This window comes from Phocoena sinus, chromosome 6, assembly GCF_008692025.1.
Source record: "Phocoena sinus isolate mPhoSin1 chromosome 6, mPhoSin1.pri, whole genome shotgun sequence".
Lineage (NCBI taxonomy): Eukaryota > Metazoa > Chordata > Mammalia > Artiodactyla > Phocoenidae > Phocoena > Phocoena sinus.
In genome coordinates, this window is record NC_045768.1 from 3,636,862 (window position 1) to 3,663,323 (window position 26,462).

Genomic DNA, 26,462 nt, shown 5'->3' on the forward strand with positions numbered 1-26,462 from the left:
TTCCTCTAAATATGTCCCACCCACCTCACCCTCCCCTGGGGCTTCCTCAACAGCCTCCTAGGGGTCTCCACCCCCAGCCAAATCTACCCATCTTGCTTTAAAAACGAAAACAACAAACAAAACCCAGCGTTTCTTATTATGTGTGTGTGATTACTAAAATATTTTAGAAAAATTAGCAAATTCTGAGAAGTAAAAAGAAAACAGCGTATAGCACTGCCCAGAAATAACCACCATTCCTTTTGCAATGTAGGTCCCTCTAGTCATATGTTCGCGTGGAATGTCAGCTTCTAAAAGCATGCTCTGCATCGTGGTTTTCTGACTTTACAGTTATAGCTGAGCATCTCCCTGTATCATTGTCCTACTGTGGTAGGTAATGGCGCACGGGGTCCTGACAGTAAGTCTGCATAGGGTGTTTGAGTTGATTCCTTTGTTAGTGTTGTAATTGAGGTTTCCATAAACACCGTTGTACAGAAATCCATGCCCACATCTCTGAATGCTTCCTTAAGGTTAATTCCCAAGAGTGGGATTGTCGAATCAAAGCCATGAGCGTTTTGTGTTTTTTTTTCCAAATTTATTTTACTGAAGCAGAGTTGACTTATGTTGTGTTAATTTCTGATGTACGGCAAAGTGATTCAGTTATGCACATACACATTCTTTTTCATGGCATGAGCGTTTTTAATGCCTTTAATAGGAATCACCAAGTTGTTTTCCGTGCGTCTTTGTCAAGGCCTCGCCTTGTGCCTGATGGAGAACCATCCGGCAGGTGCTCAAGCTGCCCACGTGCGCACGCAAGTGGGTGGGAGCTGCTGGGCCCCCACTGTCCATGGGTATCTGAGGCCTGACACACAGTGGGTGCACGAGATATGCTTATGGAATGAGTAGTCTGGACCTGCCCTCTCATTTTACAGATGGGAAAACTGAGGCCCATGGTATGGAACCAGTTCTGGGGAGGTTGGTGGCATTGCCGGGGCTGCTAACAGCAACTGCAGGCCTCTGTGAGGGCTGAGGGCTGAGGCCCGGGGCAGGCCTGGGCAGTGTGCTGGTGTGCGGGAGGGTCCCATTCATTCATCTGTCTACTTGCCTCCTCCCTGGCTTCTAGAAAGCGCAGCTGAGGCTCCCTAGCCCTGCTTCCTCCCCAGCCCTCAGCATCCTATATCCACCCTGAAGGCTGCCCTGAGACCTTGAGCACTCAAGCCACCAGTGAGTGGCCCCAGGTGACCAGACCAGTGGCAGGTGCCTAGCTGGCATTTGTCTCTCCTGATCCCTCCTCACTCTTGAGTGCTGGCCCCACCTGGTGATGCCTGGTCTGGGTTCTCCCCCTTTCCCCCAGCTGCCCCTCCTCTGCTGCCTCCCTTCTGCCTGTACCTCCTCAGGGTGGCCTTAGGGCTGAGACAGTGCAGGCAGAGGCCCCTCCCCGCCGCACCAAATACACACCCCAACCCTCACGACTTCCAAATGCACGTGTGCACTGAGGACCCGGTTCCAGGACGCGGGAGCACACAGCGAGGCACAGGCATCGGCAGAGTGAGTGCTATATATGTCAGTTACCCACTGTGATCCTCTCGGGTGACGAAACTGAGGCTCAGAGAGATTAAGCAACTTGTCCGAGGCCACAGAGCTAGGGAGGGGCTTAACTGGAATTTATGGGAGGTGGAGACCCACTGCTTGGCCACACGTCGACACTTACACAAGTCACACAGCTACACAACCCGTGCGCTGCGGCCGCGCACGCACCCACACAAAGGGCCTAACCGTGGAACCCGCAGCCCCACGACACACGCCGCACGAGCACTCCGTAAAACGCAAGCCGCCATCACTCCACCGGGGTTCCGCGCGCGCAGGCGTACACACTCCCCTCCGGCGTCTCTGGCCACCCCCGCCCCTGGCCCCGCCCCTCCACGCCGCAGGCCCCGCCTCCCGGTCCCCGCCCCTGGCCAGCCGGCCCCGCCCCCGGCCTGACCTCAGCGGGGCCGGGCCGCGGGCGCAGAGCGCAGGCAGGGCCGAGCCGCGCGGGCCGCCGCCGCCGCCGACGCCGCCGCGCGCCGGGCCGGCCCCGCGCCCGCGCCGCCCCGGGTCCCGCGGCCCGGCCGGCCGCCCGCACCGCTGCGAGCCGCCCATGGTGCAGCGCATGTGGGCCGAGGCGGCCGGGCCTGCGGGCGGCGCCGAGCCGCTGTTTCCGGGCTCCCGGCGGAGCCGCAGCGTGTGGGACGCCGTGCGCCTGGAGGTGGGCGGCCCCGACAGCTGCCCGGTGGTGCTGCACAGTTTCACGCAGCTCGACCCCGACCTGCCGCGCCTGGAGGTGGGTGAGCCAGGCTGGCCCGGCGCTCGGCCGAGCGAGGAGTGGGTGGGGGCCCAGCGTCCTTAGCGGGTCACCCACCGTCAGTGGTGGTGGTCACCACCACCCCCAGTCCGGAGGTTGCGGGGGGGGGAGGGTCCTTCCGCAGAAATCCCCCTCCTTGCGCCAACCCCAAGGCAGCCAGGTGGGCGGAGGGGCTGCCGCCAGCCGGTCCAACAGTTTCGGGACCAGAACCGGGTCTTCGTGCCCCCCTCTATCCGTCCCAGTGCGTGACCTCACCGAGCCCAGGTGTGCCACTCCCGCGCCCCTGCAACCCAGGTAGACTTGCTCCCGCGGGCAGTCGCTGTCTGTTTGCGTCTGTGCCTTTCCCTACAGCAGGGCTGGGCCGTATTTAGTCCCCGTGGCCAGGCCGGGGCCGGCTTAGGCAGTTTGGCTTCGAAATGCAGGTGGTGAACTAGTGGTTAGGGCGGCAATCTTCTAGAATCCTCAGAGGCAGTTGGGAGCACAGTGGTCTTACAGACAGCCCCCCCTGGGGGCAGAAGTGGACTCCGATGTTCTGGGCTGCTCAAAGCGGGGGAGTGGGGAGACAGGCCTCCAACCAGTGGGGCCCGGTGTCCAGGCGGGGAGGTTGGGACAAGGGCCTCTCAGGTGGAGGGGTGACTCACTTCTTGATTAGAAAATGCGCCGACACCCTGAATCTGTAAGGATTTGGGAGGATTCAGAACGGGGGTGTGCCTATCATGCATGTGGTTGGGGGAACTAGGTGAGGGCTGGACTCCTGTCTCTAGTGTGCTTTGGGCAGCGGGGGGCAGGGGAGGAGTGCCCCCCCGCCTCCTACCTGACTGTACACCAGCCTCCTACTCCCTGCGGCCAGGGTGGCAGAATCCAGGGTTGGGGCCTGGACAGAGGCCATTCCTGGGTCGGAGGGCTCAGCGGGGTTCCTGAGCCCCCGAGCTGGCGAGGGCCCCTTGGTATCCCTGCTTTGTCACTTTAGGCCCGGGTAAGTTGTAATTGCCAGTCTGGGTCTCGTGCCTCTGTGTCCCCAGTGCCTAGACGGGGCCGGGATGCATACTTACCCGAGGATAAAGCGCATCTCCCTGCCCAGAGTGGGGGGAAGGCAGGGGGTGGAGGGAGCTCTTGGTGGGAGAACCTCGGGCCGGGGAGACCCTTTATTGCGGAGCTTGGCCGGTGGCCCGGCCAGGCACACTCCCCGACCCTCATCCACCCACAGCTCTGGTCTTCATTAGTGGCTGGAGTGAGACCCCTGGGAGGGTGGGGGTGGGCGGCCTGACACCAGCCCAGCACTCATCTGACTTTCATTATGTCTGGCAGCTCTTCGGGCTTTGTGTACTGGAGGGTCCGGCCTGCGTGCTCGCAGGGGTGGGCCGCTCAGCTGCTTCTCTCCCTCCCTCCTTCCCTCCCTCTGTCTGTCCGTCTGTATCCCTGAGGAACCGAGGGAGAGGCAGAGCTGAGCCCTACCCCTGCCCAAGGGTCTGCCTTCTCTCCCTCTCTCTCTTTTTCCCCCTCTCCCCCTCTCCCCCCTCCTCTTCCTCACTGGCCCCAGCACTGAGATCCAGGCCGTGGCTGCTATTTAGAAATCAAAGGGGAAGCTTCTGGCTGGGGCAGGAAAACCAGGGTCCTGGCAGGAGAGGAGGCCACTGCCGGAAACCAAACACAATGACCATTTACCATGAGCTGGGGGAGGGGGTGGGGAAGTCCCTGTCCCTCCTGCCAACACCCCCACCCCCTCCCATCCTGGGGCCGATTTCCTGGTCGCTGGGGCCTGCCAGAGCTGAAGCGGCTGTTTGTGGTCCCTGTCCTGTCTGGAAACCACTAGGCAGTTTCTGTTTCCTTCCCCGGTCCCCCTTTCCTTAACAAGTCTCCACCCCGTCCTTCCCTCTCTGGGCTAACAGATGTCCTCACACATCTGGGCATCTGCTTATCATCGTACTTCTAAGCCAGGCCACTGCTGACCCAGCCCGGCCTGCGCAATTCTGTGCTTTCTGGAGGTCACCGGGCCCACGCCCCTGCCTCCGTGCAGGCCACTGCCTCAGCCAGGCAGGAGGAGTCCCGGAGTCCGTAGCACCTACTGTCTGCAGACACCACCCCCTCGTTCCAGCTGGCTTTGACCAGCCCTCCCGAGTAGGTGCCGACCCCACTTTATAGGAGACTGGAGCTCAGAGAAGTGAAGTCCCTGAACTAAATGTACACGCGGCCAGCGAGGACGCAGCCGGGATTTGAAGCTGGGCAGTATTCTGTGCTGGGCGCCTATTGTGTACGAGAGCCCACAGGGATCAGAGAAGGATACCTCGCAGTGAGACAATTACACGTGCCCCAGGAGGATGGTGGAGCTGTTAGGGGAACGGAACCAGGCCCAGGCAGCCCAGAAGTCCCCATGCTTGGTGAAGGGTAGGGGTGCTTATAGGCCAGAGGAAGGTGAAAGTGCTTTGGGCCACAAGACACGGGGCAGAGCTTCAAGGAAGAAACAAGCCCGCAGCTGGACCCTGAAGTTTTTCGATGATAGGTAACATGAGCCGGCACTTGGTGGGAGGCCGTGTGTGAGCAGTTTGCGTGCGTTATGTCTTTTGGGGGTCAGGATCATCTGTCGTCCATTTAACAGATGGAACAACCGAGGTGCTAGATTACACAAACTCGCCGAGCCAGTGAGTGGCAGGGGCGGGAATCCCACCCAGGCAGGGAGCTGCAAGCCCTGAGCGCGGCGTATGTGGGTGGAATGAAATGAGGAAGCCTTCCCGGGCAGAGCAGAGATGTGCAGGGGAGATGCGTCTCCCTCCAGCCTCCGCGCCTCCTTCCCCGTTGTCTGGTCTCTTGATCTCACGGTGTGCAGGGCTCCAGTCTAACCCCCAGGGCTCATTAGCCTTAGGCCAAGAGGCGTGACCTGAGAGGTAGGGGTATGTATGTGTGTGTGTGTGTGGTGTGCGTGTGTCTGTGTGTGTGGTGTGTGCGTGTGCGTGTGTGTGTGTGTCTGTGTTTGTGTCTGGTGTCTGTGTGTGATGTGTGTGTGTGGTGTGCGTGTGTCTGTGTGTGTGGTGTGTGCGTGTGTGTGTGTGTGTGTGTAAGTCTGTGTACTGTCATCTTCCAGCCAGGCTTCCCGGCAGGCTCCAAGGGGGCGGCCTCCAGCAACTGCACAGCCTGTCAGGTTCACGAGGGGCCTGACCGGCTGCCACCTGCTGGGCCCCCATGGACTCTCGGGTTCCCCTCTTGCTTTACTCCTCAGGGGCCAGGCTGGCTGGTACTGGGTCCTTGTTCCTTCTCTGGCGGGGAGGACTCCTCCGGACTGGGCACGCTGAGCTGTTTCCCCAGCGGCTCCGGGATGGCCCTGGGGCAGGAGCGGGTGGGGGCTCAGTGCTGGGAGGTGTTAGACCGCTGGCAGGCAGGACTGGGGCCCCATCCTCAGCCTGGAAGTTAGCCGTTTCCGGGCCCTTCTTCACTGCTGGTGAGGAGGGTTTGGAGGAGACTTAGCACCGGCCACCTGCAGCCTCCGAGCAGGCCAGTGGGGGCGGTTTGGGGAGGTGGCGCCCAGCCACCCAGTGGAGGACTGGCTGCCTGTAAGGCCCTCACAGCGTGGCACCATGCTGTGTCCGCCCTGCCTCAGGCTCGGCGTCCGGCCTCTCAGGCTCAGGAGTGCCACGTTCCTGGACACGTGGCTCCAGTGAAGCCACTGTCCCCAACCCAGTTCTGAGGAGGTGGGAATTGAAGCCTGCAGCCCAGTGCAGAAGAAGCGGAGCTTTGAGCAGCCCCCGGTTTCCATCTCCTGACCAGCCTGTGGCGGGGGGCGGGGGAGGGGGCGAGCCGATGGTTGCCAGAAGGGTGCTCGGTGAGCAGGCTGAGGGCACCCAGCATGGGCCTGCAGTCTGGGAGCTCAGGGAGCGCGTGTTGCCTGGCGTTTTCCTCTCCTCCCCAGGGGGCCCCCGGATGCTGGCACAGCCAGCTCTGCGGGCTTGAGGGAGGAACGATGTCCTTTTGACCCAAGGGGCAGCGTCACACGTGCTGGTCCAGAGCTTGGGCTCTGGAGGGAGGAGAGCTGGGCTGGAAGGCCGACTCAGCCTCTCGCGGCCCTAGACGTGCTCTCGTTCCCTGAGCCTTGGTTTCCTTATCTGGACTCGAGGCCAGTTGCTCCGCCTAGGCTTCTGGTGAGGACCGAAAGAGACAGGCGGCCTGGCAAGCGGTCCCCATGGCGCCTGGTACTGCGTCAGAGCCGGACAGGCCGTGGCTGCCACGATTGTGTCTTCTGACAGGGTGCTGGGGGAGTGCCCGTGCCCAGGGCTCCAGGAGGACGCTGGCCAGCCTGGTCAGCATGGTGCTTCCCAGGCCTGGTTCTCGTAGCTGACCCCAGGCCTGCGGGTGCCCTGGCCATCCTGTGGCAGGAGCCCCGACCAGTCCCCTCTCAGTGGAGAGGTGCGGGTGCGAGGGAACTGCCACTCCCCGCCCCCCCGCCCCCCTCTGGCTGTGTGACCTGAGGAAGCCTGTTCTGTCTCTGGTCTCCCTCCCTCTAGCATGTGTGTGACCAGGGGCTGAACTGCACTTTGAGGCTGTGACCGTGGCAGCCACCGGTGGAGCGAGGCCTAGGTGTGTCTCCACGGCACATGACTGTCACGGGCCAGGGTTCAAATCCCTGCCCCGGCTGCCTCTTCCTGGCTCCTGACGGGGATGAGCTCCCCGCCTGGCTTTCGCCACCCGTCAAGAGAGGTGTCGGGAGGATTAAATGTGATGAGCGTGCAAAGGGCCTGACACCTGGGAAATGCCCTCAAGTGCTGGATGCTGTGGCCGGTGGTGTTGATGTCAGCTGGCCCTCCCTCCACCCCCTCGTGAGAGGCCACCCTCCTCCTCAGCTGTCACCAGCCATGCCCCCTTGCAGGCCTGGCCCCTAGAGGCCTGACGGTCAGGAGCCGGTCCTGGGGGGGCAGGAGGACGAGGTGGGCAAGGCCAGCCTGAGGTCTGGTCTCCGCTGTCCACTGGCGGCACGTTTCTCTTCTAGACGCTGACGAGTAGCCAGGCTCCGGCTGGCCGAGAAGGTTCTTGGGGAGATGGGTCAGCCTCTTTGGAGGCTCAGCACAGGCTGGTCCCCAAACTGCAGTTTCTGGGGTCACTGAGCTCCCCGGTTGCCCTGCCACCCATGCACCTCGTGTGGTCCCCTACTAAGGCCACCTCTGGGCTGCAGTGCCTGGGGACCAGGAGCGTGGCCACCCCCATCCAGGGCTGACCTTGAGTCCTCACTGGGGGTCTGTTCATGTCCTCGGGCTCAGGGTGCAGGACACCCACCTGGGGTGGGGGCAGGCCCGAGGGTGGCGCCCCGTCGCCCACCGGGAGGGCCACACACATTTGGCGTTTTCTTTCTCCCTCCCTGGGCACACAATCTGAGAGATGAACCAGGGCTTGGACACTTTCTACTTGACCGTCTCCCCTGGGCCTTGGTCTCTACCTCTGTAAAATGGGTGCTCGACTTTGTATTCAAACTGTCCCGGGATCCTGGGATTCGGAGAGACTAAGCAGCCCTGTCTGATCCCTGATCCCTCTCGTGTTTTGGCTCCTGCATTCAGACAGAAGGCTAAAGGGTCGGAAAGCCGCAGGCCTGGTTCCTCCTCTGCACGGATTTAGGATGGCCCGCCCTCCCTTTCACCTGGCCCTCCTCCAGCTCTCCGGGCATCTGGCAGGTCTCCCGGGAGGCTTTCCCTGGCCCCGTGTCCATTGTCAGCCCGCCAGCCACAGCGCCCTCAGGTCCTGTTCCTGGGTGCTTTGTATGCCTGGCGCCGAGCCGCTCATGTCCCCTCTCGTGACCCCTGCCGCCTTCGTCCCCTTGGAGAGCTGCTGCCCTTCGCCCATCTCCCAGCCAGTCTCACTGAGGCCAAGGGCTGCAGGGCTCAGCTGAGCTGGGAGCCAGAGCCCTGCAGGAAAGACAGTACCTGTGGGTCCGGTGGGCCCAGGGCTGCAGGGTGCTGGCGGGTGGCTGGGTCAGGGCCTCGGGTGACCTCTGTGACTCAGTGGGCCTGAGCAGCAGCTCAGCGGGGTGCCATGAGGTCCCCGGGTGGTGATCTCATGGGGGCCACCGACCCCCCGCTCCCCCCCACCCCCCACCCCCCGCTCGCCTGAGTGAGACCAGGTTTCTCCACGTGCAGCCCCAGGGAGGAGACCACCACGTGCAGCCCCAGGGAGGAGACCATGGTGTGGCTTCAGGCCCTTTTCCTCCGTGAGCCCCTGGCCAGTGAGGGGGAGACGGTCTGCAGCCAGAGGCGTCTGTGGGTCTGGAGGCCCCGCGTGGTCTCTAGTTGGAGCTTCCACAGCAAATGTACAGCTGTGTGGGAGGAGAGAGGTCACCAGGATGGGAGAAGGCGCCACCCCCGTGTGTGCAAGCACGAGCCGCCTTCTGGGGGAGATGGCAGGGCTGGAAAAGGCCCAGTAGGTCCCCTCTGTTCTCTCCAGAAATGAGGGTGGGGTCGGCTCCCGGCAACCCTGTTACTCTGTCTTGCGGGAATCAGGGCTCGGCCTGCAGTCAGTTGGGGCCACGGCATCCTGCTGGCCCATCACCCCAAGGAGGCTGATCAGGTGACACACTAACATGTCACCCAGGCTGATTCCTTGTCCCTGGGGCTCCGGGCTGTGCTCTGAGGGACAGCGGGGTATGGGGCACCCTGGTGCCCGTTCTGCCAGCCTCTGCTCACGAGGGCCTGGAGGCATCTTACCACCCTCGCTCCAGACCCAAGTGGTGGTAGGCTCGGCACTGTGTGCAAGGCCCAGCTGCCAGCTGCGTCCCCGGGCCCTGGGGACATCTGTGGGTGCCTGCTTGGGGCGGGACAGGAGGATCTGTCCCCTGAGGACACAGCCACCCACCTGGTGTTCTTTCCCCCTAAGAGCTCTCTGCTGCCCTGTGGACGCCTCCCCCCAGGGTGTCTGCTGTTTGCTCAGCCATGCCCTCCCCCGGGAGCTCCAGAGCACCCCCAGAGGCTTGGTGCTGCCCACACGGGCTGCCTGTTCCCGGGCCTGTGTGCTGTCTGCTCTGCTAACAGGATGGGTCACCTGTGGGGTCCAGGGCCCAGCTCTTCCTGCCCCAGAGGGTCCCGGGGCAGATGCCAGGGCTGTCGGCCGCTGTCCTTCTCTGTCCCTGGAAGCGCGGTGGGAGCGCAGAGCAGACGCCCCACTCTGCCGCTTTGTGCCCAGGATGCGGGCAGCAATCTTTGGATCCCACCCCGCCGTTGTCTCTTGGTCGATGGTTTAAATGGCGCCTGCTCTCTGCGCTGCTTGGACGATCTGGTTTTGTTCCTGCTGCTGGGCTGTGGTGAAGGGCCCGGAGAGGACAGGGTTAGCTCCGCGGGGCTGGAGCAGCTCTCCATCTGTGCCACGAGGCGGTGACTCCCCCTGGCCCAGCATGTGCGGCTCTCAGCGTCCTGCCCTGCCCCCCACCGGGCTGGCAGAAGGGGGCCCCTCGGGGTGGGGGAAGGGCTCGGGATCACATGACGTCTGGGCAGGGCAGCCAGCTGTTCTGTCTGCCAGCGAGGCCCATGGCTCACTGCAGAGCCGCTATTTAGACCCGCTCAGGGATGGCGAGGCCTCCCATTGGTTGGCCTGGCCAGGAAGCGCTTCTGTCCAGCAGGCCTTGATGGGGCCCCGCTGGGAGCCAGGTGCTGTGTGTGCTCCCACGGGGTTCGAGTCCCGTGCCCACAGTCAGGCAGGTCCAGCACGGGAACTCTATCAGGACACTGTCTGGCTCCAGGCTGGACCAGAGGTGGCTGGAATCCCCCGGAGAGGGACGGGCCTTTCCAGGGCGGGCAGCAGCCTTTGCGAGAGGCAGTCGAGGACCCCTGAGGAGAGGTAGGGGTGGGTGGACAGGGCCCTGGTCTCACAGGTGGATGGCAGGCCCCTGACATCACCCATCACCGCGGCCTCTTCTAGGCCGGGGAAGGATGTGTGACCCGGGGGAGGAAAGTGCGTATCTGCTTCAGTTCTGCCTCAGGAGGAAGAGTTTCTCCTCCTCGATGGAAGGGCTGGACCTCCCCAGGCGTGGGCTCTTGAGATGAGGGACCTCTACCTGCGGGTTCCCTGCTGACTTCCAAGAAATGCCTGGCTGTGTCTCCGGAGAAGGCGAAGGGTCAGGAGCCCCTGTGTGATTGCACTGGCTTTCCTGTTGGTACAATGCCCAGAGTGGGAGGGCGGCCTTGGGTCAGAGGAAGTAGATTTCCGGAGGATGGCTCCCAGGCCTCCCAGAGCCCTTGAGGCAGGAGGTCCAGGCCCATCCCGCTCCCTAGCCCCTGACCCCAGGGGTGCTGATGTCCGGGGGTACAGCCCACAGGACACTGGGCACCTGGTTCCTACCCAGGGGCCCAGCTTAGGCCAAGGGATTTAGGGAAAGGCTGTCGGTGGGGCCCAGGCTGAGTTAGCACTTCCACTGGGCCTTCTGTGAGCTCCACACCTACCCTGAGCTGGGGCAGTGACCCGTGATCCTAGCTGCTGGCATTGACCATGTGAATGATGGCCCTTTGCCAGCTAGCACCTCCCCCCTCCTCCCTAAACTCTCAGAGGTCTGTCTCTTTACTCCTAGGCCCCCCTCCCCACTGCAAGCTCACCCCATCCCTGGACAGGGGCAGTGGGAGAGGGGGTGGAGAACGACTGAGTGACCTTGACCAGGCCTTGATGCAGCCCCCGGGCCAGCCTGCCCAGCAGGAGGGATCACTGCCTTTTAAAACAAGGGTCTTCCTGCCCGGGGTCTAGGAAGCAGCCAGATGACACCCCCCACCCCACTCCTGGCCTAGCCGAAGTCCCGTGGTTTTGGAGTTCTGTGGAACCCCAGGCATCAGCCCGGATGCCAGCACTGCCGTCATTCTCACGCTGCCCCCATGCACGTGATGACGAGCAGGGAACTGGGAACGCCTCTGTTGCCCAAGAAGGCACAAGACTGAATGAGCAGAAAGGGAAGGAAGTGGCCGTGGCTGTGGCTGTCGAGGATGCCCGCACCTGCCCCAGACCCGGGAGGCTGACTCCAGGGCTGGAGCAGCTGTTGCAGGTGCCGTCTGGGCACGTGAGGGTGAGGGGGCCAGCGGCCTCACGCCCTGGGGGAGGCATCTTCTCGGGGGGCCAGAGCCCCCTAGGTGCAGTGGGCTGAGTTAGGGCCTCGGGGTCCCGGCTCCGCTGTTTACCCTCAGCGGCATGGCTTTGGATGGGTTGCCCTTCCCTTGGCTTCTGTGTAGTCACCTGTGAAATGACTGGATAACAGTACTCGCCTTGGGGTGGGGGCGGGAGCGGGGGGACCCCCCTGGGCAGGGGCAGGCTGTTGTTGGAACCCCACTGGGTACGTCTCGTTCACACCCAGCCATGGCTGGTGGGGTGAGGACGGGGGTGCTGGGGGCAGTGCCTGCCACCCCGATAGTAACCCCCGGCCCTCCAGCTGTCGTCCTGTTAAATTCTGGGCTGGAGGTCTCTGTGGCCACCGACCTTTGCCTCATCTAGGGAGCAGGAAGTGGCACGGGGCGTCCCCCTGCCACACAGCCAGGCAGGCCCCGACACCCCCGCCCGGTGGCCGGGCGCTGTCTTTGCAGAGCTCCACGCAGGAGATTGGCGAGGAGCTGGTCAACGGCGTCATCTACTCCATCTCCCTGCGCAAGGTTCAGGTGCACCACGGCGCCAACAAGGGCCAGCGCTGGCTCGGGGTGAGTGTGGATGGGGGGTCTCCGTGCCCAGAACCCCGACAAGGCCTGGGATGCAGGGGCCACCCTGGCCACTCCACTGGGCTCCCTCCCAGGGCTTTCCTGCCTGGGGGGCCCCCAGCCCTGCTCCCAAAGGAATCTGGGCCCTCAGCCCTCCCCTACTGTCCAGCCCTGGGCTGGGCCAAGTGCATAGTTCTCTGTTCACTTATTTGTATGAACATCAAAAAAAGACACTTCCATACTATTTCCACTTCATCTTAGGCTGGGATTACTTATGCATTTTGCCCCAGTATTTCTTGTTTTAACGACTGTCCTTCCACACCTTCGCCAAGGCTTTCATCACCTTACTTAGTAGGGCTTTTTTTTTTTTTTTTTTAAACCCAAAAAGGACTCAGCCTACTATATATGGTTCTCTGCAACTTGCCGTCACGGAACACAACTCCATGACCCCTCCAGGTCATAGCGGGGGCCTGACAAATACGTAACATTTCAGAAGGGAGGCTGGTTCGCAACCATAACTCAGCCTTCACTGCCGTGAACCTTGACGGGATTCCCTTCTGCAGCCATTTCCACAGTGCCGCCCCGAATAGCCTCTGGGTCCTAACATACCGTGCCTTTCCACCCCAGGCTGAGCCTCTGTTTTCTCATCTCTAGAACGGGGATGCTTTGCCAGGGATCCCGGGGACTCTGCCCTTAATACGGCAAGGTGCTGTCATTACTCAGCTAATAAAATGACCTGAAGGTGTTGGTATTGCGAGTTTTCATCGCCCCACCTCCAGTTCAAAAGCTGAGACCCTTTTTCTGTTCCGGGCACTCACGTCCCATCTCCGTCCAGAAGTCGCCGGGTGCTTGGAGCTTCCTCTGAGTTCCAGCCCCTGCCCGCCTAGTGGGCCACGGTGCTGTCGCTGACCGTCTGTGCCTCTCTGTCCCACCCCAGTATGAAAATGACTCGGCCCTGAACCTGTATGAGACCTGCAAGGTGCGGACCGTGAAGGCAGGCACGCTGGAGAAGCTGGTGGAGCACCTGGTGCCCGCCTTCCAGGGCAGCGACCTCTCCTATGTCACCATCTTCCTGTGCACCTACCGAGCCTTCACCACCACCCAGCGGGTCCTGGACCTGCTGTTCCAAAGGTGAGCGCCCCGCCCACCCACTGGCTGTGTGTCTTGGGAATGTCGCTTTACCTCTCTGAGCCTCAGTTTACTCACGTGAAGGCCGGGCTGCCAGGACTGTTGGATAAGCATGGACAGTGCGGCCCCGCGCCCGGCCCTGTGGAAAGGGCTGCTGAGGGCTGGGGTGGTTTTAATTAAGGTTTTCCTCTGCCCCATGGAGAAGCTCTCTGCTTCCAGCCGCTGGGCAGAATAGTTTTCCCGTTTGTAAAGGAGGTTCCAGATTCTGTCTCAGGGGTCCCTCCTGGGAGTAGCCAGGGCAGGGCTGGCTGGGGGCCGGCTGAGGGCCCAGGCCCACTCGGGCATCTGTAAGGTGCTGGTTGGGCTCATTCGTTCAGCAAATACATACGAAGCGCCTACTGTGTGCAGGCACTTTTCTAGGCACTTGGCTTAATTCAGTGAACGGTGCAGACAAAAATCCCCGCCCTCCCGGGCTTCCATCCTAGCCGGGGGGTCAGCCAGTAACACTAGACGTCATAGCAGGTACGGTAGATGTGACGCCCTCACGGCCTCCTCTAGATACGGGTGCATCCTCCCTTATTCCAGCGAGGACGGCGGACCTCAGGACCAACTGAAAAAGTGAGTAGACTTTGGGTCTGATGGGAGGGGCTGGGCAGAACCCTGGCTGCCACGTATCTTGTGATTCCCGCTGGAGGGCTGAGGTCTGGGGGCTTCTCCTGCAGGAGGAAAGGAGTCAGAGAGCTGTGGCTGGGGTCCCATGTCCCCAGGGAGCAGAGGGGAGGCTGGGGGCTCAGAGCCGGCCCCTGAGAACATCCATCCCCCCTCAGATCCGGGGCCCAGGACAGGAGGTGTGGGGGGCAAGCTGCTGACACTTCAGCCTCGCAGCCCAGTGTGAGTGCTCAGCTGGGGCTCACGGGAGCTCAGTCAGGGTCAGGGGGCTGGCTACATCCCCACCACCAAGAATAGCGTCCCTGGGAGGACGAGACCCGCACTCCGGTGCACAGACCAAGGCAGCCGTCGGTGCGCGAGCTTCCGGTTCAGGTGCGCGAGGCCCGTGAAGGCCGGGCAGGGGCACACTCTGCTTGTCCCCTCCTCCCTCCCCTGTTTATGCAGCGCCTACTGTGTGCGGCCAGGCCAGCGCGACGAACAGAGCGGGCCGGCCCTCCCTGCCCTCCTGCAGTTTCCTTCCCAGTGGGGAGGGCCCAGGGGGCTGGGGGCAGACAGGAGAGAGTCAGGCTCCCCCGAGGAAGGGAGAGGTGGTCACCAGGGACGGAGGGCCCCTTCCTACCAGGCCTGCCCCCGCCTGGCAGCCCAGTGCGGGTGGGGCAGGGGCGGGCCCAGAAGCCCATCCCCCATGAGGGAGCCAGGGGAGGGCCGCGTGGAAGGAAAGGCCAGGCCCCTGACTGCTGCCCGCCCGCCTGCCCCCAGTGCCGTCTCCTCCATCCTGGGCACCTGGCTGGACCAGTACTCCGAGGACTTCTGTCAGCCCCCGGACTTCCCGTGCCTCAAGCAGCTGGTGGCCTACGTGCAGCTCAACATGCCCGGCTCCGACCTGGAGCGCCGCGCCCACCTTCTCCTGGCCCAGCTGGAGCGCACAGAGCTCACCAAGGCAGAGCCAGAGGGTGAGGAGCGGGGTCGGTGCTGGACACGCAGGAGTCCCCGGGGCTGCCTCAGACCGCCCACGTGGGGACCACTGGCGGGGAGACGTCCTGGGGTGCTTCTTGAGCTGAAGCTTCTCTGGAAGGCAGTGATGTGGTTTCTGTCCTGGAAAAAAAGGCAGGCGTGTTGCTGAGCTCCGCTCTTCTTTGCAGCTCTGGCTCCAGCTCTGAAGCCAACTGCAGCCCTCGAGCCAGTGCCGGCTCCAGCTCTAGCACCCAGGCCGGTGCCAGGTCCAGACCTCGAGCCAGCTCTGGGACCAGCACCAGCTCCAGCCACAGAGCCTTCCTGGCCTTCGCCCGTGGCTGCAGAGAACGGGCTGGGTGAGGAGAAGCCTCACCTCCTGGCGTTCCCGCCCAACCTGGTGGCAGAGCAGTTCACGCTGATGGACGCGGTAGGCAGCTCGTCTCAGCAGGGCGGGCAGGGGTGCACCTTCCTTCAGGCGTCTGCCCTGCCCTGTCCAGAGCTGATGTCCTGCCCCAAAGCCCATGACAAACCGCGTCACCTGGGCAGGTCTCCTCACCCGAAGGCCTCGACTCCCCTCCAGGCTGTGGACCCAGGCCCCATCCCTCGCACACGGTGTCTGGGTGGAATGAGGTGGAGCGGTAGAAAGCTGGGCGGGGTCTGGCCCACCTGGTAGCGGACGGTCGCTCACTCCGTGGTCCGCCCCCCCTGCCCCCCACGTCTGCTGAGGAGGCCTCACCAGCTTCGGCACTTAGCAGGCACCTGGTGCGTGCTAGAAGCCGTGGCAGACGCAGCCTCTGGTTGTAGTGCCCACGTGAAGGGGCATCTGGACAGGGGGCAGGCCTGAGGCATGACCAAGGGCTAGAAGCACCACCTGTATGGGCAGGTGTGAGCCGCATGTCGTGCTGGGAGTTGGGGTGGACTGGGGAAGGTGGCCACCTCTCTTTCCTGCCAGGGTCACTCTGGCTCACCTTGCGCTGGGTGCCCACAGTGGGCAGGGAACAAAACCCAGAGACACCACCTCCCCGCGCCTCCCCCGGCCGGGCTCGAGCCGCCTCCCCGGCTTCCAGAGCTCCAGCTCTGACCAGTGACCCTGCCGAGGCCTGGGGGTGGGGCTGGGGGGACTGTGGGCGTTGAGCTGGGGTGCAGCAGTGCCGGCTGACCTTCCCCTTGCCCCCAGGAGCTGTTCAAGAAGGTGGTGCCCTACCACTGCCTGGGCTCCATCTGGTCTCAGCGGGACAAGAGGGGCAAGGAACACCTGGCTCCCACCGTCCGTGCCACCGTCGCCCAGTTCAACAGTGTGGCCAACTGCGTCATCACCACCTGCCTCGGGGACCGGAGCGTGACGGCCCGCGCCAGGGCCCGGGTGTTGGAGCACTGGATCGAGGTGGCCCGGGTACGCGGCCGCCAAGGGCCCGGGGAGCCCTTTCTGCCCCTGAGTTGATCTCATCCGACCCCAGGAGCACCTCCCGGGGCGTCTGTCCCATCCGGGAGGGGGGTGCCCCCCTAAGAGGGACTGAAGCTGGAGCAGGCGGGAGCTCGGCCCCCTCTCACAGCCTGGCCCCTCCCTCCCAGGAGTGCCGGGTCCTCAAGAACTTTTCGTCCCTCTACGCCATCCTCTCGGCTCTGCAGAGCAACTCCATCCACCGGCTGAAGAAGACGTGGGAAGAAGTTTCCAGGTGGGCAGGCTTCTCCCTGGAGGAGCTCCAGGGTGGACCTGGGGCCTTCCACGGGGCTGGGTGCTGCCTGGAACCTGCCCAGGGACAGCGCATCCTGGGGGCGGGGTCTCTCAGGGCCAGCAGTTCCGCCTCAGGACCCGGTCTCTTTCTCTGGCAGGTACTGGCTTGAGCCACGTTGGGGATTTCATGTGTCTACTTCACCCACACGACTCTGTGCGCTTAAAATCAGAACTGGCCAAAACAGAGCCACTCAGTCGACTGGGAATGGGGTTCCCCGGTGACCCACATGAGACCCACCCCTCCAGGCCTACCGAGCCCTTAGGGTCCAGCAGAACTCTGTTTGGAAACCACCCATCCAGGCAGTTGGGGTCTCTGGGTCCTCAAATGTTTTTGCCCCCGCACCCCTCCCCACCATGCCTTCCTTTCTCCTTCCTTCCCCCAGGGACAGCCTCCGCATCTTTCAGAAGCTGTCGGAGATTTTCTCAGATGAGAACAACTACTCCCTAAGCAGAGAGCTGCTCATCAAGGTAGAGTCCCGGGGCTCGGGGTGGAGGGGCTTATGTTCCCACTGAAAGTTTCTTCGAAAACTTCTCATGAGATCTGTCGGGTCTGTGGGCAGGTGGGGGGCAGTTTGGGAGATGGGAGGCCCTAGTACAGGGATGGAGCAGGGCAGCTGGGCTGTCCTAGAGCTGCGGGCAGGTGAGGGGCAGGATTAGAGTCTCCTGGGTCCTCACTGGTCCCTCACCCGGCACTCGGGGTGGATGAGGTCAAGGGTGAGGGTCTCTTCCTTCCCCAGACCAGCCTAGCCTGTCCCCACAAAGCCAGGCCCTGCTGTTCCTGTCTGCGCTGACCTCCGAGGGCCAGGCACCCCGCCTGCCCAGGGATGGCACTGCAGGGGCCGCCCAGCCATCGTCCAAATGAGCAGACCAGGAGGTAGATCTGGGGGCTGGGGGCTCTTCCCTCTGCCTCAGGGCAGACACTGCAAAGGAATCCAGGGACTCTTCTCAGAGTCTCACCACAGGGCCTTTGGTGGCCGTGACAAATGGCCCAGACAGCTTGTGCCAAGTGCACAGGGGTGCTGATGCATTCACAGGGGTCCTTCCCCGGAAACTTCCATACAAAGAGGAAGCAAAGTGTCACCACCCGGTGCTCCCAGCAGCCCCAGCTCACCCTCTCAGAGGTGGCACCAAGGAGACCCCTCCTGAGCGGCTGAAGGCAGAGCTCTGTGCAGGGGACATCCCGAGGGGCTCCGTGGGGTTGTGAAGGCCTTGGCGCGGCAGACACCCTGCTCAGCCAGGCCCCCCCAGACTCCCTGTCCCTCTCTCGATGGCTCGCCCGGCGGGGGGCCGGCACACACCAGAGGCTCTGAGCCCTTCTGAGGCTCATTCAGAGGCAAGGCAATGCCTGTCTCTGGGCTTCAGTTTCCTCATCTGGAGAGTGGGCAAATGCTGACCCCAGGGTGCCAACCTCACGGGGAGGCAGTGAGGTTCAAGGGGGAAGGGAAATCTCCTACCGTCCTGCAGAGACGGGGGGTCGGGGGGAACAGCACAGCCATGGTGATGGAGGTGTGGCGCTGAGTCCTTGGAGACCCCGAGGGGCAGGTGTAATCCTCATCTGTACTTTCCAAGGAGGCCGGGCTGCTGACCCACGTTCCCACACCCCGTGAGCACCCGAGCAGGGGTGCAGATCTAGGAATGGAGTACACTGGGGTGGCTGGAGCGTTTGCACCAGTCACCAGGGCCAAGGTCGTGTCTGCTGGTGGTTGATGGGGGGAGGGTCAGAAGGCCTCACCGACCCTGTCCTCGGCCCTGCAGGAGGGGACCTCCAAGTTTGCCACCCTGGAGATGAACCCCAAGAGAGCCCAGAGGCGGCCGAAGGAGGTGGTGAGTGTGCCCGAGGCTGGGAGAGGAGGGGCCGCCCCGAGCCCCCGCTCCTGTAGCTGCACTGCCTGACATGACCCTTAGACCGACCTACTCCGGGGCCTGGGGGCGCTGCGCCCTGAACAGCTGGTGTCGGGGGACTAGTAACCACCAGAGCAGGGGCCTGGAAGATCTGGGCCCAGTGGGGATTTGGGAGGGGGGAGGGGCCGGGGGCCATAGATTTTGGAGATTTGCCAAATACCAAGCCTGCAAGGTGACTTGAGGGAGTTTGGGTCCATGCACGCTGGGAGGGGGACTGGGGGGAAAAGGCTAAAGGTCCCCAGGCTGCTCCAAGTGGGAGGCCTGAGTGGGGCTGAGGGGTTTTCAGGGGAGGGGCCTTGCTCATCAGTTCCCCCCCGCCCCACCCAGTTGTCACAGGGTGTCATCCAGGGCACCGTCCCCTACCTGGGCACGTTCCTCACAGACCTGGTGATGCTGGACACTGCAATGAAGGACTATCTGTATGTGAGTCAGCCCAGGGCCGGGGTTGGGGGGGGGGGGTCCTGAGCCCCGAGCTCTCAGCAGAGGGTGCACCTCATCTTACGAGAGCCCCCTGGCCGCCCCTGTGTCCCGGGGACACCTGCCTATCTCGGCAGTGAGTGAACAGAGCTTGGTGCCCGCCTGGTGGGGCTCATCAGAGCTGCAAGGGGTTTGACCCAGCAGGACACAGCCCCGCCCTCAGGTGGCGGCCATGGGTGGAGAGGCTGGGCCCTCCAGGGTCAGGCACACGTGGCCAACCTGGCCTTCCTGCCCAAGGCCTCAGTCTCTCTAACTGTCCTCAGACCCCTGAGCCGCGGCGCCCCTCCCACCCCGCCCCGGCACCCCGGCCCCACCCAGGTCCAGGTGTGTGCTGTGCTGCCCCCTGGTGTGTGCTCTGGGTAGTGCAGCCTGAGACCCGTGAGGGGCGGTCATGGGCTAGGGGACACTTTCTGATGGACGCTGGCCGTGTGCTTTCCAGGGGAGACTGATCAACTTCGAGAAGAGGAGGAAGGTGAGCAGACGCAGCCTCACGGGAAGGGGGCCCGTGTGGGGGGCGGGATCAGAGAGCCACCTGGCTAGAACAGCTGGCTCCGACCCCTCCCTGTCACATTTTTGGGGAGAGCTGGATACAGAGAGAGGGGGAGCCTTTCCCACGGGAGGATGGGGCAGGAGGTCGAATCAAGGACACCTTCCTGGAGGGGCTGTTTCAACCTGGCTGTGAGGACTGGGTGGGAAGTGGGGACGCAGAGGCTGGCACAGGCCCGGCCGACCCAGACCGTCAGCATCCTATCCTCCCCTCTGGCCCCAGGAGTTCGAAGTGATCGCCCAGATCAAGCTGCTCCAATCGGCCTGCAACAATTACAGCATCGCAGCCGAAGAGCACTTTGGGGCCTGGTTCCGGGCTATGGAGCGGCTCAGCGAGGCTGACAGGTGAGTCCGGGCAGGAGCTGGGGGGGTACACGTGGGCTGTCCCTGGGCAGCTCCAGAGAGCCTGTGGCTTGGGATCCCGGGCAGCCATGGGTGCCGTCACTGCTGACGGCCGGGCCGGCACCGGGAGGGAGACCCGGGTGCGACTCCCCACAGCCGCCGCTTTGTCCTGTAGCTACTCCTTGTCGTGTGAGCTGGAGCCCCCTTCCGAGTCGGCCAGCAACACCCTCAAGGTCAAGAAGAGCACGGCCATCGTCAAGCGCTGGAGCGAGTTGAGTGCCCGGGTGGGCAGGGGCGCTCCCTCGGGGCTCAGGGAAGCTTCGGGCTGCGAGCGGGCTCGGGAGTCAGGCAGCTGGCACTGGGATCCCAGCTCCCCCGCCGACAGCCTTGTGACGGGGCCACTTGCTCCACCCCTCTGGGCCTCATTTTTTCCCCCTGTGAAATGGGGTGATGCTAAATGATCTGTCGGACGCTGGAGCCAACGGGGTGATTGCCTGAGCACTCGGCACAGGGTGTAGGGGATGGGGGTGGGCTGTGTCCCAGGAGAGGCCTCCCCCAAGTCAGCCAGCCCTTCCATGCAGCCGCCAGGCCCCCAGCACGGAGCTCAGTACCGGCAGCAGCTACCACTCCAAGTCCTGTGACCAGCTCAGGTGCGGCCCCTACCTCAGCAGCGGGGACATTGCCGACGCACTGAGTGTCCACTCGGCCGGCTCCTCCAGCTCCGACGTGGAGGAGATCACCATGAGCTTTGTCCCAGAGTCCCCTGACGGCCAGGAGAAGAAGGTGACTGCCCCACCCCCTCCCTGACAGCCCTTCTCAGCCCTTCCTAGGGCCAGAGTTCCCCGCTGCACACCAGAAGCCCCCGGAGCTGGACAGTGGCCCGGGGCTTCCGCTGATCGTGCCGTCCCCGCAGTTCTGGGAGTGCACCTCCCAGTCGTCCCCGGAGACCTCCGGCATCAGCTCGGCCTCCAGTAGCACCTCGTCCTCCTCAGCCTCCACCACGCCCGTGGCCACCACGCGCACCCACAAGCGCTCCGTGTCGGGGGTCTGCGGCTACAGCTCCTCCCTGCCCCTCTACAACCAGCAGGTGGGCGACTGCTGCATCATCCGGGTGAGCCTGGACGTGGACAACGGCAACATGTACAAGAGCATCCTGGTGAGCCGGCGGGCGTCCCGCGGGCCCCTCCCTCTGCCGGGCGTCCCGCGGGCCCCTCCCTCTGCCGGGCGTCCCCGGGCCCCTCCCTCTGCCGGTCGCCCCGCGGGCCCCTCCCTCTGCCGGGCGTCCCGCGGGCCCCTTCCTCTGCCGGCAGTCCCGCGGGCCCCTCCCTCTGCCGGCGTCCCGCGGGCCCCTCCCTCTGCCGGGCGTCCCCGCGGGCCCCTCCCTCTGCCGGGCGTCCCGCGGGCCCCTTCCTCTGCCGGGCAGCAAACCCGTATTGAGCACCGTGGGTCATCCCTGCCCTCCCAGAGCTGCTCTCCTGGCGGGCTGGGAAGGACAGAGGGCCAACCAGGGAAAGGAATCAAAACAGCTGGTGGGGGCTTCCCTGGTGGCGCAGTGGCTGAGAGTCCGCCTGCCGATGCAGGGGACACGGGTTCGTGCCCCGGTCCGGGAGGATCCCACATGCCGCGGGGCGGCTGGGCCCGTGAGCCATGGCCGCTGCGCCTGCGCGTCCGGAGCCTGTGCTCCGCAACGGGGGAGGCCACAACAGTGAGAGGCCCGCGTAGGGCAAAAAAAAACAAAAAAAAACCAGCTAGTGTGTCGATGGTGATCTGTGCCGGGGTGGTTGACTAGGGGTTTACAGCAGCAGTGGGGCAGGACTTCACCCATAAAGGGCCTGAGTGTTGGGGGGAGGAGGGAGCAGCGTGCAGCCTCCCAGGACGGGAGTGTGCCTGGGGCTTGGAGGAGAAGCAGGAGGTCCGCAGTGAAGGAGCAGGGGTCGGGGGAAGAGTAGGGCTCAGCAGAGCAGGCCAGCGTCGGGGGCCTGGATCTCATGCGAGACAGGTGGGAGCATTGTTCGTTGGAGCACTGGAGGGGCAGCAGTGACTTCCGGCCTCTCCGTGGGCGATGGGCTGGTGCCGGCAGCTGCAGGGCGGCCAGTTAGGAGGCGGCGGCTGCAATCCAGGGTGGGTAGCAATGGCTGCACCAGGCTGGTGGCCGTGGAGGTGGCCGGCAGTGTCAGACACCGGGGATAGTTGGAGGTGTCGAGATCTTGCCAGTGGGAGTTGCCCACAAACACTATGTATGTTGAAGGGGGGTTGGGGGCTGGGAGGACTCCTCTCATCCTCCAGATCTCAGGCTGCCAGTGAGTCATTTGCACCCCCAGAATCCTCCCCCATTCTCCCACACTGGGTCAGATGCCCCATTAACACCGTCACCTGTGTCACCCCGAGTCTAAGCCCTGCCTGTGCTCTGGCCCTTGGGGTCGAGGCAGCAGGGCTCGGCCTGCACGCTCCAACACTGCAGCCTCCAGCCAGTGCAGGCCTGGCACGTAGGCGGCCACTGGGCATCCAGCCAGCTGCTCCTCTCTCACCTCCAGGGCTGGGACTAGATGCGGTCTGTACCCAGGTGCAATGATACCGTTGTCCTGGATGGGCAGGGTCAAGGGGGACGGTTAAGGGGAGCAGCCCCGGGGGCAGGCGGTTGCCCTAGGTGGTGTTGGGAGGAGGTGGCAGGCTTGCAGGAGTTGGGGGGTAAGTGATCGGGGTCCATGGAGGCCTCCGCAGAGGGGCAGGAGAAGGAGGCGCAACCCCCCTGCACCCAGCCTCGGGTCAGAGGCTGTGAGCCCCTGTGCGCACAGCGCCGAGGCAGCTCTGAGGGCCCTTGGCTGCTACACCCTCAAGCTACACCAGACCCTTGCCCTGATGGCCTGTCCCCCACCCCGTCCAGGTGACCAGCCAAGACAAGGCTCCAGCTGTAATCCGCAAAGCCATGGACAAACACAACCTGGATGAGGATGAGCCAGAAGACTACGAGCTGGTGCAGGTTATTTCGGACGATCGAAGTAAGTCAGGGACGGTCAGGCGGGCGATGGGGCCGGGGGGCAGGGAGCACCGTGCCCCAGGCCCACCACCCCAGAAGACATGCCACCAGGGTGGGCGTGGGCTTTCTCCACACACAGACCTGCCTAGGGGCAGCTCTGGATGCCCCCAGTGTCTCCTCACTGGCCCCTGGTGGCTGCTGGACCCTTGTTCCTTGCCCTTCCGTGGCCGTGAATAGTCAGTGGGAGACCTCGTTCAGTGCTAGCATGGTTGAGGAGGGGAGAGAAAAGGCTGTTCTCCTGGGGCCAGGCAGCCAGATGGCCGAGCCCACAGGCCGTACAAAAGTGCGTTTTCTGGCTAAGATGGGAAATGAGTGCTTCAGAAAAGATCATGACTACCGTGGATTAAAGCATCGAATTTGTGAAAATCCATGAACGTATGACACTGTCTTAGTCCGTTCTGGCTGTTATGACAAAATACCACCACTGGTGGCTTCTAAATGACAGAAATTTATCTCTCCTGGTTCTGGAGCTAGAAGTCCAAGATCAGGGTGCCAGCATGGTCAGGTTCTGGTGAAGGCCCTCTTCTGGGTTGCTGGTGGCTGACTTCTCACTGTGAACCCAAATGGTGGAAGGGCGTGGGGAGCTCTCTGGGGTCCCTTTCATAAGGGCACGAATCCCATTCGTGGGGCTCCACCCTGATGACCTAATGGCCTCCCAATGGCCTCACCTCCTAATCCCATCACATTGGGGGTTAGGATTTCAACAAATTTAGAGAGGACACCAACTTTCAGCCCACAGTAGATACTAAACACGGAGGCTACTAGGGAGCAGCTGGGTATTCTAAAAACTGGGAAAGGGAAAGGATCAAGAACAAGCACAGACTTGGAACCAGACAGCTACAGCTTGTAGACCTCGGGCAAATTCCTTAAGTCCTCTGTGCCTATTTTCCCATCCCCACAATGGAGATAAAATAGGTAGTGAGTTGATCCATACAGACATGGATTATATGCTCATGTGTGTACGTGTGCCGTAGATGTGCCATAACTGCAAAGATTATCATCACTCTTTCCTTTCCCATGCTGCATTCACAGCCATTACCCAGACAGTTAGCAATGACCCGCCACGACCGCTAGAAATTGTTTTCTAAATCCTCTCTTAACCTTGTTGCACCATTTTGGTGAGGTAAGCAAGGCAGGTGGGACCCCCATCTTACAGAAAAGGAAGCCTGAGACCTAGACAGGTTAATGACCAGAGTAAGAGCCACACGATGGAGCCCAGAGCACACATGTTCCAGCCCAGCAGTGGAGAGTAACAGGCTCAAGGCCAGAGGAGAGGGTGGGAAACAGAGCCAAGAGCAAGTACCTGCTGGGATCCTGGCACCCTATGAAACCCTGTGCAGGAGGCCTGGGGCAAAGCCCGCCCTTAACTTGGCCCCAGAGCCCTTGTCCCGAGTTGTGCAGGATTCTGGGGAGGTGATCTAGGTTCTAGAAAGCTTATTGCAGCTGGACCTCCCGATCAGTGAAGGCAGCAGGGGGCAGGATGGGATGACCCTTTGCCAGCTGCAGACTGAGGTGGGGCTTCCTGGAGTCGGAGTCCTTTTTATTTTTATTTTATTTTTATTTTTGGCTGTGTCAGGTCTTCGTTGCCGCGCACAGGCTTTCTGTAGTTGTGGCGAGCAGGGGCTACTCTTTGTTGCGGTGCGCAGGCTTCTCACTGCGGTGGCTTCTCTTGTTGCAGAGCGCGGGCTCTAGGTGCGCAGGCTTCAGTAGTTTTGGCACTCAGTCTCAGTAGTTGTAGTGCACGGGCTTAGTAGTTGTGACGCGCAGGCTCTAAGGTACGCGGGCTTCAGTAGTTGTGGCGCATGGGCTTAGTTGTTCCACGGCATGTGGGATCTTCCCGGACCAGGGATCGAACCTACGTCCCCTGCGTTGGCAGGCATATTCTTAACCACTGCACCAACAGGGAAGTCCCCAGAATCCTTTTTGTTTTTGAGTTCCTTTTTTCTTTTTTTTTTTTAAATTAATTATTTATTTTTGACTGCGCTGGGTCTTCGTTGCTGCATGCGGGCTTTCTCTAGTTGTGGCGAGAGAGGGCTACTCTTTGTTGTGGTACGCAGGCTTCTCACTGCGGTGCCTTCTCTTGTTGCGGAGCATGGGCTCTAGGCGTGCAGACTTCAGTAGCTACGGCACACGGGCTCAGTAGTTGCGGCTCGCGGGCTCTAGAGCACAGGCTTAGTTGTTCCACGGCATGTGGGATCTTCCCAGACCAAGGATCAAACCCGTGTCTCCTGCATTGGCAGGCGGATTCTTAACCACTGTGCCACCAGGGAAGTCCTTCAGTGCCTCAGCAGAGTCTGTCCCAGGCAGGTGTCATTAAGAGGGGTCCTTGGTGGTCCTGGAGTTGCATTGAGGGGTCTCAGGTGTCTGGATCAGGCCTGCTCTCCTGGGGGTTCTCAAGTGGTGGGGTGTCCAGTGGGGCCCGCATAAGCACAGCTGACCCTCTGCCCCTCCCCGACCAGAGCTGAAGATCCCTGACAACGCCAATGTGTTCTACGCCATGAACTCTACTGCCAACTATGACTTTGTCCTAAAGAAACGGACCTTCACCAAGGGGGCAAAGGTCAGGCATGGAGCCAGCTCTACCCTCCCGCGCATGAAACAGAAGGGACTCAAGATTGCCAAGGGCATCTTCTAACTCGTCCCTAGCTGGCCAGCCACAGAGCTGCCCTTTCCAGGGTCTAGCTGGCTGGGCAACTAAGCACTTACAGACTACAGTGGCTCAGGCCAGGTGGGCACCTGTGCCCAAGCTGCCAGCCCAGGCCACCCCCAGACTCCAGTTTCACCCTGAACCTCTCCTGCTGCCGGGATTGATGCCTGCCAGTCGATGGGCTGACCTGGCCTCCCGTGGACCACTCGCTGCCTTAGGTGCCTTCTGCTCTCTGGAACCAGAGGACTAGCTGACTTTTGCCAAGGAGCGCTGCCAATGGGCACGGAGCCCTGCATGCCGCCGGGCACTGCCCTCCATACACTTCCCTCACACCTTCCCAGGTGTGGGCCACTGCCACCTGTGCCCATGGGCACCCCAGGGCACTACTCATCCACCGGGTCTGACCACTGCAGTTCTCTCCTCCCACCATTGTGGCCTTCCTCAGGCTGCACCAAAGATTCCATCATCAGGGCCAACTGAAAGTGAGGGAGTCTCGCCCACTGCCCACTCCAGCCCTCCCCTGGCAGAGGAGAGAGACACCCCCTTCACGGACCACACTCTTAACCGGTGAGTGAGGATGGTCTCAGCCAAGTCCCACTGATGTCAGATTTCATGACACTGCAAGTGCCATCCACCACTGTATCCTGGGCTTTACGAGACCACACGAGACGGGGATTGGTGGGAAAGGAGGGTTTTGGGGGGAGGGGAGGGGGATTGAATATTTGTATAAAAGGTGAAAAAAAATGTTTACCAGTTGGGGAGGGGCAATATTTATTTGTTGTAAATAGCAAATGCTAGACTTGAATATTATATTAAAATCCTGTTTCTACTATAGCCTGGGAGTTGTGGTATTGTTCTTTCATTGCCTGTGCTCATTGAAGTGAGATATAGACTCTCACATTCCATGTTCAAATAGGAAATCTTGCAGGGTTATTGGTTTATTTTACACAGGAAATAAAGAAGGGCAGGAAAAGCAAGAAGGGCCAGCCACCCTTCTCTGGCTCACTTAAGGAAACAGAGAAGTCCACCTTTCACAGAGCAGATGTTCACTTCAGTATCATTAAACTGGGCCA

At 62.1% G+C, this 26,462-nt stretch overlaps 1 protein-coding gene across 9 annotated transcripts in view; it reads left to right on the forward strand.

The window, feature by feature from the left end:
* The window catches only part of RALGDS (ral guanine nucleotide dissociation stimulator), a 47,311-nt gene extending 21,088 nt beyond the window's left edge, over positions 1-26,223 (forward strand). For 3 of the 9 annotated variants that reach the window (XM_032635069.1, XM_032635068.1, XM_032635064.1), the window contains exons 2-18: positions 11,845-11,955; positions 12,890-13,083; positions 13,600-13,698; positions 14,509-14,702; positions 14,892-15,130; positions 15,881-16,096; positions 16,276-16,379; positions 16,822-16,906; positions 18,194-18,262; positions 18,668-18,763; positions 19,257-19,289; positions 19,587-19,708; positions 19,881-19,976; positions 20,287-20,488; positions 20,619-20,861; positions 22,590-22,704; positions 25,202-26,223. In XM_032635069.1, the coding sequence (XP_032490960.1) occupies positions 11,845-11,955; positions 12,890-13,083; positions 13,600-13,698; positions 14,509-14,702; positions 14,892-15,130; positions 15,881-16,096; positions 16,276-16,379; positions 16,822-16,906; positions 18,194-18,262; positions 18,668-18,763; positions 19,257-19,289; positions 19,587-19,708; positions 19,881-19,976; positions 20,287-20,488; positions 20,619-20,861; positions 22,590-22,704; positions 25,202-25,377 (2,394 nt within the window). In that variant the 3' untranslated portion in view covers positions 25,378-26,223. Of the gene's footprint in view, positions 1-2,026; positions 2,300-11,844; positions 11,956-12,889; positions 13,084-13,599; positions 13,699-14,508; positions 14,703-14,891; positions 15,131-15,880; positions 16,097-16,275; positions 16,380-16,821; positions 16,907-18,193; positions 18,263-18,667; positions 18,764-19,256; positions 19,290-19,586; positions 19,709-19,880; positions 19,977-20,286; positions 20,489-20,618; positions 20,862-22,589; positions 22,705-25,201 lie in introns of those variants that run through there. The other 6 variants (XM_032635070.1, XM_032635071.1, XM_032635062.1 and 3 more) reach the window with 6 other exon arrangements.
* Positions 26,224-26,462: the final 239 nt, after the last annotated feature.